Genomic DNA, 14,109 nt, shown 5'->3' on the forward strand with positions numbered 1-14,109 from the left:
CTCTGGCCCTGATTCAGAGCCGGACGCTCTGACAGAGCGCTCGCTCTGAATCAGGGCCAGGCTATTTTATTTTTAGAACGGTCTCCTGGCCACTCGCATAGCTGTGGGTGACCACCCACAGCTATAGCGAGTGGCCAGGAAGATGGTCGCGATTGTCAAGACCATCGCGACCATCGGGCTTCCGATGAGACCCTTGTGGTAGGGTCTCGTTGCCGCAAGCCCCAGAGAGATTTTGGCTCTAACAGAGCTGAAATCTCTACCACTGACATCACTCGTGATGTCAGTGGGGCCGCCCCCAAATGGAGGCGTTCATATGGGAACGCCTCTGTTTCGGCAGCCACTCCCCAGACCTGCCCTCCAAAGTGGGCATGCTGTCACTCAACATCGACAGCATGCCCCCTTTGGTACGAGATCCGGAGTGACAGATTGCCCGTCGCTATCCGGGTCTCACGCATGCGCACGATGGAGCCGGCTCAGTCGTGCACATGTGCTCTGGGCCACCATCGACCTGGTTGTGAGTGCTCAGCGCTTGCGACCGGGTCTGAATCAGGCCCTCTGTCCCCATTGCCCACTCTCTCCTGTCACCCTTTGTCCTCTACCAGGCATCACCCTCTCCCTGTCACCCTCTGCTTCATTCTACCAACTACTGCCTTTTACCGCCACTTACTGGCTCTTCCCATTACCCTTTCCTGTCACCCACTGCCTTTCCATCTCCCACTTTTTACACCAGTCACTCACTGCCTCTCCCTGTCATCCTCTCCGAAACCCACTGCCACCCCTGGCATCACCTTCTGACTCTGCCGTCACTCTTTCCCTGCCATCATACTGTTTCTCCCTGTCACCCTGTCCTTGGCGTAATCCAATGCCAGTCACCCTTGCTCTGGCATCACCCTCTCTCTCCTGTCAACTTCAGCTTCTCCCTATCACCCACTTCCTTTTTCTGCTTCTCTCTCCTCTCTTTGGGTAGGGTGGGAAGTTGCACCCCTTCCATATTATATCCCCACTATCAGCCTGGCCTATGAGTGGGGACGCTCCTCCAGTGTCTCCCATGTGGCCTCCTTTCCTGGAAGTGTGACTTTCCATTCCTCTCCATGTTGTGTGCCAGGATTGCAGTAGCCATGTGTCCCGCAGAGCAGGAGGACAGGTCTGACCCCCAGGTGAATACTTCAGAAGCCCTGGGACGTGCTGGCCATGTTAAAGAGTTTAGGTCGCCATCCCCTGGGTGAAGATGCCAAAGCCCTGGTAGGTGGCAGACGCCCCCCCAGGTGAAGATGCCGGAAGCTCTGGGTAGGTGGTGGATGCCCCCCCCGGTGAAGGTGCCAGTAGCTCTGTGGCGGTGGCGCCATGCAAAAGATCTTAAAGGCCGCCATCCCCAAGGTAAAGATGCCATAAAAAAACTATAATATTGCCATAAAAAAACTATAATATTTTCAAAGTGCATTGTGGTTAGTTAAAATTTTCTTTACAGGTGTCAGCGGGCCTGTAATGCCATGCTTGCTGATACTTGTTGTTCTCCAAGTTCCAGCATGCAGAGTAGGTGTGCTGGGACCCGTGGTTCACGTTCAAAGAAAAATATATCTTTATACACCACACTTTACGCAATCAACCTGGCACCCATGTGAAATCAGCCTAGGTCTGGGGTGCATTGGGGGGGTTCCCCAGCTCCCCAGGGATCCCCGGCCTGGGCGGACTAGCAGTCAAGGTTAATGCTTAGGCCAGCGGAAGGGTTCCCCTGACTGTGGCATTAGCCCCCTGCTAGAAAAAGTCAGGTGCTTGTTCTGGATAATACAGGGGGTACCTATGCATTTTTTCCCCTGTATTTCCAGGTCTGGTTCAGAGCCAAGTGCTGGCTGCTCAATGTACGGGGGACACCTACATTGTTTGTCCCCCGTATTTTGGCAACCAGGGCTGAATCTGACTAGCCTGCTGCTGGTTGTGCTTAAGTACAGGGGAACCCTACATCTTTTGTCCCCTGTATTTAAGCACAACCAGGACTTGCCATTAAATGCCTGAGGCTGGTTGTGTTTTAGGGGGAAGGGGGGTGTCACTTCACACAATCAACCAAGCACTCATTGGACGGCGCTTCACAGTGCAGATGGACAGTGACCCAAAGCATACTGCAAAAGCAACCAAAGAGTTTTGTAAGGCTAAAAAGTGGAATGTTATGCAATGGCCAAGTCAATCGCCTGACCTGAATCCGATTGAGAATGCATTTCACTTGATGAAGACAAAAATGAAGGGAAACTGCCCCAAGAAAGAGCAGGAACTGAAGATATTTGCAGTAGAGGCCTGGCAGAGCATCACCAGGGATGAAACCCAGCAACTGGTGATGTCTATGCGTTCCAGACTTCAGGCTGTAATTGTCTGCAAAGGATTTGCAACAAAGTATTAAAAAGTGAAAGTTAGATTTAGGATTGTTTAGTTTGTCCCATTACTTTTGGCCCCTTAAAAAGTGGGAGGCACATATTGAAAGTGTTGTAATTCCTACACCTTTCACCCGATTTGGATGTAATTACCCTCAAATTAAATCTGTAAGTCTGCAGTTAAAGCACATCTTGTTTGTTTCATTTCAAAACCATTGTGGTGGTGAATAGAGGCCAAAATCTGAAAATTCTGTCAATGTCCCAATATTTATGGACCTGACTGGGTATATATGATTTATTTGTCATTTGGAAAGGTTCAGAGGAGGACATGGTTGGAATAATGGAAAATATTAACGGCCAAGTTGATGACTTTAAATTCACATATAGTGTGAGTAGATCCAAGATCAATTTTTTGGAAGTTCAAGTAAGTTTGATCGACAATGTTCTTCATACCACTATATATCAAAAACCAACGGACCGAAATACGATCTTACATGCAGATAGTTACAATCAGTCTTCATTGAAAAAGGGTCTTCCCTTCTCACAACTGCTTAGGGTTCACCATACATCGGATGATGTGTCTGAAACCATTAGGCAAATGGGTAAAATAATTTAAACTTTGTGGCAAGGGGTTATGATCCCAAAGAATTAAATTGCACTAAACATAAAGTCTTGAGCATACACAGAAATTATACTTTAAAACAAACCAGAAAGAAAGACACATCCAACTCGCTCGTATGGGTTAATAATTTCAATCGAGCTAAACAAAGAATGATGACAGCTGCTAAAAAATTGTGGCCATTACTCACTACAGATAAAGAGTTACCTGAATTGAAGAATTTGAAGATCTTACCCTATTATAGGTGAGTAAAAAACATTGCCAATATATTGTCTGCAAGGACATTCCCTAAAAAGGGAAGACTCATTGGGTAATTTTCTGACAAGAAAAAAATGGATCTTCAAATGTTTACGATTCACCACATGTGGATTTTTGGAAACAGGTGATATATTCACACATCCTCATATGGAGATGAAATTCAACATTAGATATACCTTTACCTGCACCAGCAGCTTTGTTATTTACTACATCAAATGTCCATGTGGATATCTTTACATTGGAAAAACCACCAGAAAATTCAAAGAGCAAATTGCACTGCAATGGTAGGCTATCCGTCTGGCCCTGGAGGGCAGAGAGGTGGATCAGCCGGTAGCACATCATTTCAAGAGAGTAGACATTCTTTACCTTATTTGAAGTATAAAATGATTGATTTTGTCCCTAAAAACATCAGAGGGGGTGACAGGGAATGAGATATTTTGCAACTGGAAGCACATTGGATAGCTCGCTTTAACACTGTTAAGCCTTTTGGCTTAAATGAACAATTATCATTTAATTGCTTTATATAGTGGAATGTGTAGATTTCTTGCATATATAATATTGCTGTCAGGATAGGTTGTGTAAGGATAATGGTACTTGCTTTTTCTAACTGAGGGCCTAATTCAGAGCCGGACGCTATTTGTGGACGGTCGTTCAGGAAAAGGGGGTGGCTATTCAAATGACCCGTTTGCTCTTTGCGGTCTGTTCATGCCTCCATGTCTGAATGAGCAAACAAAACTTGCGGTCGTTTTTTGGATAACTACGCCCCCTGGCCGCTCGCATCCTACGTCATGTCCGCTATTTATTAGATTAATCGAGTACATCGACCAGCGTATGAACTGCTCGCTATTCTTGTGGTTGGTTTTTCCTACCACAATCTTGCAAGCAGTTCTGACTATAAAATAACCCAGTGACGAAGTCAATGACGCTGCTGTATTAATAATGCACACCCATAAAACGCCCGTTTTGACCTTTAAGCACTTTCTGATCTCCACTCCCCGTTTTCAAGCACCTTCCCCTGTTACCACCCACATACGCCTCCTCCTGTCACTCATATTAGCAGGCATTCGCTATTTAGCGAACAAGCGATTTTTGGCTGCACTGACTGGTTCGCGCATGCATATTACGATCCATACGCATGCGCAGTTGGGCAAACATCGCTCGGAACGAACGAGCGGCCGCTTGCGAGCGGCTCTGAATCAGGCCCTGAGTGTGAATTTTGTCTACTCGTTGGGTAACTCTTTTATTATACTAGATCAGTCTTTTTCTATATATTGTTTTCATTAGCTTTGGTGTTGGTATTCTTGTTCACTTAATATTTATTATTAAAAATTATTTTTCTTTTACCTGTATAATTAGTTAACTTTGTCACAGTAAAGGTGTGTTTTTGAGCAAAACAGAAAATTATGGTAATGAAATATTGCTTAAAGTAGTCAGCTATTAGGGCTCTTTCAGCTACCTTCAACTTGCAGGCTAATACATATAACCCACTACTCGTATAGCAACAATGCTTCTTATCATCCACTATTTATGTTTTCATTTCCTATTCATGATACAACATAGTATATAGTTGATGCTGTGTTTAAGCCACTTCAAGCAAGAGGGAAACAAAATTTGAAACAAGCAAAACTTAACAATAATACTAACTTTAATTTGTGCAACACTTCAAACTATTGAACACTGAAATTCTCTTTGACCCAGATTGAATTGCTACACCAGCCAATCAATCAAAAAAATGTCAAATGTGCCAAATAATTTTTCATGTATCTGATTGGTTAATAGGTTATGAGGGAGATGTACTGTATCAAGCCTTGGAGAGTGATAACATGGAGAAGTTGCCCAAAACAACCAATCAGCTTCTAACAGTCATTTTATAAATTGTGCTAGACAAATGACAGTTAGAATTAGAAGTCTCCAATTTATCGCTCTCCGAGACTTAATATATTCATTAAGACAGGCAGGGAATCCAGGAAACTCTCACTTTCATTACTATAGTGCCTCTACAGATATTGCTACAAATGTATATTCAATTATCCTATGAATTTTCACATATGTACTGTATGCAAGTGTTGTACAAAATGTCGACATTCTGTATGTTTACATATTGAAAATGTCGACATGGACATTATGTCAACATGTTACAATGTCAACATTGACATAATGTCAACATTACAAAAATGTTCACATTGTGAATGTCGATAGTTGACATGTTGACATAGCGAATCCTAACCACAGAATAATGTAATCCCTAACCGTAGCCTTGCACTAAAATGCTAGAAATTTAATAAAGGCACCTGTGACTAGCTGCTGATTTAAAATATTTTACTTCAATCAATATCATATAAAATATACAAAATATAAAATGCAGGTGGAAAATTGTTTTAGATCACAATATATGCATATCATGTATGATGGATGTAATTGTTAGGATCTGTTCCTATTTACTTGGTCAGAAAAAACAAACTACCATGTTGCAAAAACATTTGTGTACAAGTCCGAATATTTAATGTTAAATTATACCATTTGTATACCATTTTAAAAATAAAAAAAGAAAGCCATTTGCTCTCTAATGGTGTTCTATGTTCCCTGGTAAACAGTTATGGCTTTATGCTTAAATATTTTTATCTGCCTATGTTTCCCACTGATATCTCCATTACAGCTACAGTATAAATTAATCAACATGTTGGTCTTATTCTAATTATTTTACAACAGCCCTGAAGTGAGATTTTGCTCAACAAAATGTGAGAGTAATAATATGAACAGGGAGATAAGCAGTCCCAACGTTCTCTTACATGTAAAGTGTTATACAATTAATTAATATAAATTAATAAACATATACAGTACAGTATGTTTATTGATTTAGACATGGAGATATAAAAAAACAATTGTTAGTATTGTGTTAAAAACTGGCAGCCCATGTATTCAGAAAAAGATGATTGCAAATAAAAAAGAAATATACTTAAATGTAGAGATGTACATGGACCACTGTGTTTTGGTTTTAATCCATCATGTTTTGGTTTTGGCAAAGCCATTCTCAAGTGCTTTGGTTTGGATTTGGTTTTGGATCCCATAAAAATCGATAGAAATCGATAAAAAATTTATAAAACAGCTAAAATTATCTAATTTGAACCTACAGTATTTATATGCAAACCAAAACCAAAGTTTGTTTTTTTAAATTCGAGTTCCAAGCTGACTACAGAACTGAACTGGGATTTGGTTCCACTCAGGACTACAGAGTGATTCCGAACTGGGACTTGATTCAACTTGTAACCCCTAAGTTCGGGTGTGTTTGTATTTCAGGAAAAATGAACCGCACATCTTTACTTACATTTATAAGTTGAGTTGGACATTTCTCGGTGTATGTCCAACTCTAAATGAGGACTAATCACTCATTCACAAATAACTCATGTTATCTAATGCTAATGAGCTTTTTTATGACCAATCCAAATGAAGCCACATTGTACTTATTAGTAGCTGACAGGCCACAGCTCTGTAGGGAACAAGTCAGCCTAGGTCATGATCCTTGGTGCTAGGAGCACTTTAAAGGAGCACACTGTTTTATTAAATGTATTTATTCAAAACATTTTTAATAGCAAAGATCCACTCAGAGGATCATTATCATCATTATCTGTGTCTCTGTTGTGGAAAAGCTCTGCAACTGAAATGCCTGCTGTCATAAATAGATGTAAACAGGGCAGTAACTCATTTGTGGGCACCATAGCAACATATGTTAGGACCCTATGTACTGTCCAACAGCAAAAACCTCACATAGAACATGGGACAGTCACGGAAGACAGCCCTCCCCCTCAGCTGTGGACCCCTTAGTAGCAGCACCGGCTGCACCAATGGTATTTATGCCCTTTGGTGCAAGACAGGGATAATCAAAGATAATGTAAAATGCAACATGTGGAAGAGCAAGGAAATAACAATAATGTGTGTGAAATTATACATGAAATTGGTTTCAGTAAAGTTACACCTACTTTTGGGAAAACGGGGAGGATTGTCATTGACATCAGTAAGTGTAATATTGACAGTGGTAGTTCCTGCTAAACCTCCTAGCTGCCCTCCCATATCCTTCGCTTGGATAAGTACTTGGTATTGTTCTTTGACTTCTCTGTCCATGTTTGGTAAAGCTGTTCTGATGACACCTTCAAAAAATTGCAATTATAGTTAGTTTTGTAATACATAAAATGTTACAAAATACAGATAACTCTTGTAATACATTGTGAGTAGACATGCATTTATTTCCATATCTATAAATAAAATAATTTTCTAAATTTAATTAAGATGAAACACTGAGCCCTTAATTTATGATTTAACATGGATGGGCAGTACAATACACCTTGGCCAAATTTACTAAAGGTGTGTTTTTCTGGGCAATACAAACTGATAGAATCCATCACTGACTAACGGATGGTTCTATGTGAAAACTTCTTGTATCTCCTACTGTAAATGTTATTTTGACCTTCTAAACTGAAACCACTGTTGATCCCATCAGTTTTTAAAAATTGATCCTGCTGCAAACCCACCACAAAAATTCAGAAAAATGCTGTGTTTTTTAGCGGTGCATGAATCTCTAGTACCCATGCATCTCTGTGGATGCACCTTCAAAAGGAGATACTCAGTGTAAAGAAATATTGATCACAGTTGATTCTTCAAAAAAATTGTTGTGGCAGTGAGAATTATTTGCAAATATGCTCTCAAAATGGATAACATGTCACAATAGTCCTTTTCCTGTATTTGGCCATAGTCACTTTAGTATTAGACACTTCAGTATTAGGCAGCAGGTCTCCAGTTACTGTGAGCAGGTCTAAATAATAACACTATAAGTTGCTGCCAGGTAACCATGGACACAGAATGGAGTCTGCATCCATAACAACAGATAGAGGGACCGGCCATGGGTGGTCATACATGGTGATGTGCATCCTGTCACCATGACAACATGAGAGTCAGGCCAAGGGTCCCAACATCAATGAATGATGGGCATTCTGACCAATAGGGAAAAAAAGATTACTGCAGTATAAGTAGTACACTAGACCACACTCCCAAGGAATCCACACTAGCTTGACAAAATGCATTAGACCACACCCACCACTTACTTAATAGGAGGCTTTCATGCAGAGCATCCTTGTTTAATCCCATCAATGCCTGCATATATATTTTTTCATAGTCTGCATTTTAGCTGATCTGTACACATTGTAGAGATAAGTAGCTTGTTTTTTTTGAAAAGCAGAAACACAAACTTTGGTTTTCTGAGATGAACCTAGTCCTGACTCTGATCACTTTGGGGATTCTAGTAGGACCAAGTCTTGAATTCATTCTTCTCGCCATGTTTGGAACTTGTATCTCAAAAATTGATCTAACTCCCACCCCCATAATTTCAGGTGCCACACACAGGATAGTGCATGGAGTGGGAGTGAGCTCTAGTTCATGCTGAATAAAATACATACTAGTCTACCTTGAGAGATAGTTGTAGGTAGATGGAGTGGGTAGGAAGTGTGACTACAGGCATCTTTGTCACTGCGTATGTTTGTCTGTCAAATAGCTAACACCTGCAATCCAGTGCCAACAGGCTCTTGTGTAAGTTTCTTAGAAGTGAAATGGAAGGAAGATGCATTTACTTACAATTGTGTTTTATAGTTGTGCTATATTCTTTTAAACTGCTATGTGTTTGTGCCACTGTTCTTAGATTAGACAGCTCTCTGCAGTCTTTGGTCTTTACTGGTGAAAACAATATTGTGAGTTGTGAGGTAGTCAAAAGTGACTGGAAATTAATGGATATAGTATTCATGTTTTTGATGTTAATAATGCTATAGGACCATAAACAAGTCCAAGTTACATGATTTTAGCTGTTTTTAGCAATTTTTAAAGAAATCCGGATCCAAAACAAAAACTCTTGAGGGTGGTTTTGCCAAAACCAAAACAAAATGATGATTTAGAACCAAAACATGGTTTCCGGATAGAAGATTGAAAATTAAAAGTGGTGACAGACAATACATTGACACCAGATGGTCGACATGCAAAAGATTAACAGGGAAAGAAGGTTAATAGGAACAAAAGGTCAACTGACAAATGGTTGTCAAGGTTAAAAGGTCAACAGGTTGATATGATTGACACAAAAGTGATTGACATGTTTTTTATGTTTTTTTCAATATGTTTAAGGTTAGGGGTTAGGGTGAAGGTTATGGTTAGGGTTAGGCACTAGGGAGAGGGTTAAGGTCAGGATTAGGGTTAAATTAAAAAAACATCTGTCAACCATTTTTGTGGTGATCACTTATGCATCGACCATTTGAACCTGTTGACCTGTTAACCATGTCAACCTTTTGTCCCTGTCCACTTTTTGTTCCTGATTACTACTTAAGGGGCACAACTAATGAGGAGCATTACTAGTAGGGGGAACTACTAATGGGGACACTACTATTGGGGGCACAACTACTGGGTGCATTACTATGGGGGGCACTTCTATGGGGGGCACTTCTACGGGGGGCACTACTTATGGGGGCTCTAATACTGGGGGCAATTGCATAGGGGGTACTGCATAAGAGGCACCACTCCTAGGGGCTTTGCAAAAGGGGCACAACTACTGTGGGCTCTGCATAAGGGACACTACCACTGGTGGCACTGCATAAGTGGCACTACCATTGGTGGCACTGCATAAGGAGCACTACTAATAAGGGCACTGCATAAGTAGCACTACTAATGGGGGAACTGCATAAGGAACACCACTACTGTGCTCACTGGATAAGGGGCACCATTACTGTGGGCACTGTATAAGGAGCACTACTACTGGGGGTATTGCATAAGGATCATCACTACAGTGGGCATTGCATAAGGGGCACTGCTGCTGTAGGAATTCTGTGTAAGAGGCAATATTGCTGTGTGCATTGTGTATAAGTGCCACTAATGTGGGCATTGTATAAAAGGGGCACTACTGTGTGTAATAACATGAATAAGGGACACTACTATGTGGTGTAATGTAAATCAGGGGCACTATGTGCAGTGTAATATGAATAAGATTATGCTACTGTGTGGTAAAATTTTAGACAATGCCCCTTTTTGTGGTGCACACTGTCCCTATTGAAAAAAGGGAAGGCACAAATTTATATATTTATAGTCTGCATGGGGGTACCGAGGACAGGGAGGATGAGTTCCACCACATCTGTAGGACCACTTTAAGCACTGTGCCCACAGATATAGAAGTTTTGCATATCAAATTAATTAGCACAGACTCCTGTTGCAATACGCCCAATGCTAGTAGAGATGCATGGGAACTGGCAGCTCACTCACACCACATTGTGCTAAATGGTATATTGAGGATAGATGTAGGAGGACACATCTGTAGTAAATCAATGGGATTAGGGCAGCAGGTCAGGCAATGCAGCTGGTACTGTTGCCCAAAGTATGGCACAGCTGTTGCTCACTAGATTTAGTAATATTTGTTGTCAATGAAGTTGGCATCAAACTCAATAAAACTAAAGTTGCATTAATTGCTATATTATGTACTGTGGTGGGTTATCATACTTCACTGTGTAACAGGTCCAAGTTCCCTAATATACAAAATCAGCCTTAATAAGGTTTACAGCCATTTAAATATGATGGTGTCTACCTACTCTATGTAGACATGGTTGTCTAGAAATTACAAGTTCTTGTCTGCATAAAATTATCTTTAATTTAATAAGAAGTGGATGTGTCCAGATTGGCTTCCACATAGGTTTGTGCATGCATGACCTGAAGTGAGGTCACTGTATTGCAGAGTGGAACGCGAAAGCTGGGCTCCTGTTATATTCTGTAAATAGCTGTGTAATGTGTACCAATAGTTAGAATGCACAGCTGGCAGTGATAGCACCACATGATGCAGCGGGGAAGTGATGTGGTTAGCAAACATGTGTCTTACACACCATAACCGCATCAGAAGTGACATCTGCGTGTCAGAGTGAATGTGGTAACAGAGGTTTTTGGTGCCAATTAAGACTGCTGATTTGCTGCTTAGGGGATTAAACCTGTAGGGTAAGTGTGTTTTGTGCTTTTTAGGTGGAAGATGTTTTTTTCGATATCATGCTGTGCTGATGGATTTCTTGAAAATCCATCACATTAGACCAAAACGTCGACATAAGATCTGTATGTATAAGAGTTAAGGACTTTGTATTTTTACATTTTTCAAAAACCCTGGTGAACACCCCTGTTTATGAATTTCTATATTTTGGATCTGACAAGGATCCGTTTATGGGATGACACCCCAGTTGATGTGGAGGATTTTATTGATTGTGAGTGCAGCTTCAACAGACATTTTTATATACAGTATATATATTATTGTAGGAGAAATGGGGGTAGCCGAAGAAAAATGACAACAGTGGGTGCCAAGATATAAAAATATAAAAGTAGAAAAAATGGCACTTCATGGTATAGTACAAACACCAAAGTATTTATTTATGACATCACTCCAAAATATACAGCGACATTTCGGGCAACCAAGTGCCCTCTCTCAAGCTACCAGACCAACTACCTAAACAGATATAAATAGGCACCATCTAGTTAACAAAATGGCACCTAAATGGCTAATTAGCATAGTAAAGAGGTCACAGTATTAAAAGGAAACATCATCCATTATATCAACAATATTAAACAATAATAAATCAAACAAAAATTAATAAAAATAAGTATACATAATGCGTAGACCTGACCGAAAAGAAAACTACACCTGCATTATCATAAAAAGGTAAGTAGAACCCTGCAATCCACTTATGGAATAAACCAATACTTATTCACAATCCACAATGTCCATCTTCATATATCCTTTTCAATCTGTAATCTTTAAATAATTCCTCAGGACATAAAAGGGAAAAAAAGAGAATAAAAACTGATAGTGTAGTATGTCCAACGATCTTATTAATATGACCAAACACTGTATGTATGGTTCCAATACACTTATCCTAAATTATGGGATACTTGTGGATCTATTGATAGTAGGTCACCCGTGATCAAAATATGTGTAGCAAGATGCTCACACTAATGCTTACATCTGCCAAATATTACTATACACATCAAGATATATTTTATCCCTTCTGTTCCTTGATGTTCAGGCAAGTTAATATCAATATCTTTAAACACATCATGGTATTCACACCATCAAAACATGCTTACATGTATGCATACATGTGCCAAATGGCCCATCCACATATAGCGGTTTCTTTATCTGTTAATCCTTATTTCTCTTTCCAGAAAACATTATATGACATTGCAACAGATTGGCAGACAGTGCATGACTGAGAAAAATACCTTAAGATAGGCCATGCATGGACGCCACTTGTCGGCATTACAGAATGTATTCAGAGGCCATTTGCCAAGCAACCACTATATTTTCCAAGTGTTAAGGAATTACGTCACCAAGGGGCTTCCAACGGATGCCAGGCACAGTGTCCTTCCACTTCTGGAGACGGTTGTCAAGCATCCATTATACTAATCAAAAGAAGGAATTTTCCCTTAGCGAGGGGCAGGCCTTAAGGTAGGCCGTTCAGGAATAACACTTATCAGTACTACCTCATTTGCTCAGAAGGCTGATTGTTGAGCAACCACTATGCTGCCCAATATCCAGGAAGTATGTCTGTAGGGGGCATCACCTGGACAGGGCTTCCAATACACATCATTCTCGGCTTGGTTGCATGCATAGAGCTGGTTGCTAAGAAACTGCTATGCTTACCAAAGGGAAGGTAGTACCTCAGAGGAGGATGGGGCTACAAAGAAAAACAATAACAATAAGATAATAACATATATTAGGATTTCAAATCATCATAAGCATTAAAAGGAAACTAAGAGTGCCCAAACCTATATTGAGAAGCATATGTGCAATTTTCAAAATAGGACTAACAATACCTAACAGAAGGAGGTATACTAGTACATAAACTGCTTGTAAATATAACTTATCTACAGACCATAAGATCAGAAATGTCTGATAAACCATTGAGAAATGACTACCAGAGTCATAAACTGAAAAAAATGTCTTTGTCATATCAATTATCAACCAGTTAAGAAACTCCTAACTAAACAAAGCACACATGGCAGGTACTCAGGAGAAATCTGTGCAGGTCATCATGGTGCATCCAAGCAAACAAAAAAACAAAGAATGTGCATATTCATCACAAAAAAATGATCATCTAAAGTCACTAGAGGAAATTAGAGAGATTACATTGTTCATTTAGCCCATGTGGGCTGATGGTATCAAGTCTGTGGATCCAATATTTTTCCAATCTTAATAAAAGGTTTGCACGGGCATCCCCCTCAAAGAAATGGGTATATGATCAATAACCATATGGCATAATGACTCAGGGTTATGATGCATCTTCACAAAGTGATCAGCCACTGGTTGGTCGCTCATGCCTACTTTCATGGCTTTATGGATCACAGAACGATGACGTGCCATTCGATATCTACAGGTATGTTCTGTTTTCCCTATGCAAGTCAATTTGCAGGGACAAAGCAACACATATTTTGCAAAGGTGGTAAGACAGTTTAAACAATATTTGATTTTAAATGTTGACCTCAATCTGGCATGTCTAACAAACTCATATGTAAGCATATATTTACATGTGGTGCATTTAATGCACTTATATCACCCAGTTTTATAAGGAATAGTTGTTTTCAATGGAAATGTTCCTTCTGCTGTATCATATAATGCACGTGCCAGCAATGAATTGATACTTGCACCTTTTTGAAAACTGAGTAAAGGTTTAGGGCAAAGATGGTGTACATATCTTGCAAGATACTTAGATCTATGGTTGAATCTTGTGATATAGGAAAGTGGGATTCTGCTGATGTTTGCTTATTGGTTTTGAGAAGACTCTCCCTTGAAATTTTAAAAACTTCAGTAATAGAAGA

At 40.2% G+C, this 14,109-nt stretch overlaps 1 protein-coding gene across 2 annotated transcripts in view; it reads right to left on the bottom strand.

The window, feature by feature from the left end:
- The window catches only part of CDH12 (cadherin 12), an 873,582-nt gene that overhangs the window by 92,045 nt on the left and 767,428 nt on the right, over nt 1-14,109 (bottom strand). For both annotated transcript variants that reach the window (XM_088468267.1, XM_088468266.1), the window contains exon 7: nt 7,218-7,385. In XM_088468267.1, coding sequence (XP_088324393.1) covers nt 7,218-7,385 — 168 coding nt within the window. The remainder of the gene's footprint in view (nt 1-7,217; nt 7,386-14,109) is intronic.

Source organism: Taudactylus pleione, unplaced genomic scaffold (assembly GCF_031769625.1).
Source record: "Taudactylus pleione unplaced genomic scaffold, aTauple2 ptg000083l, whole genome shotgun sequence".
NCBI lineage: Eukaryota > Metazoa > Chordata > Amphibia > Anura > Myobatrachidae > Taudactylus > Taudactylus pleione.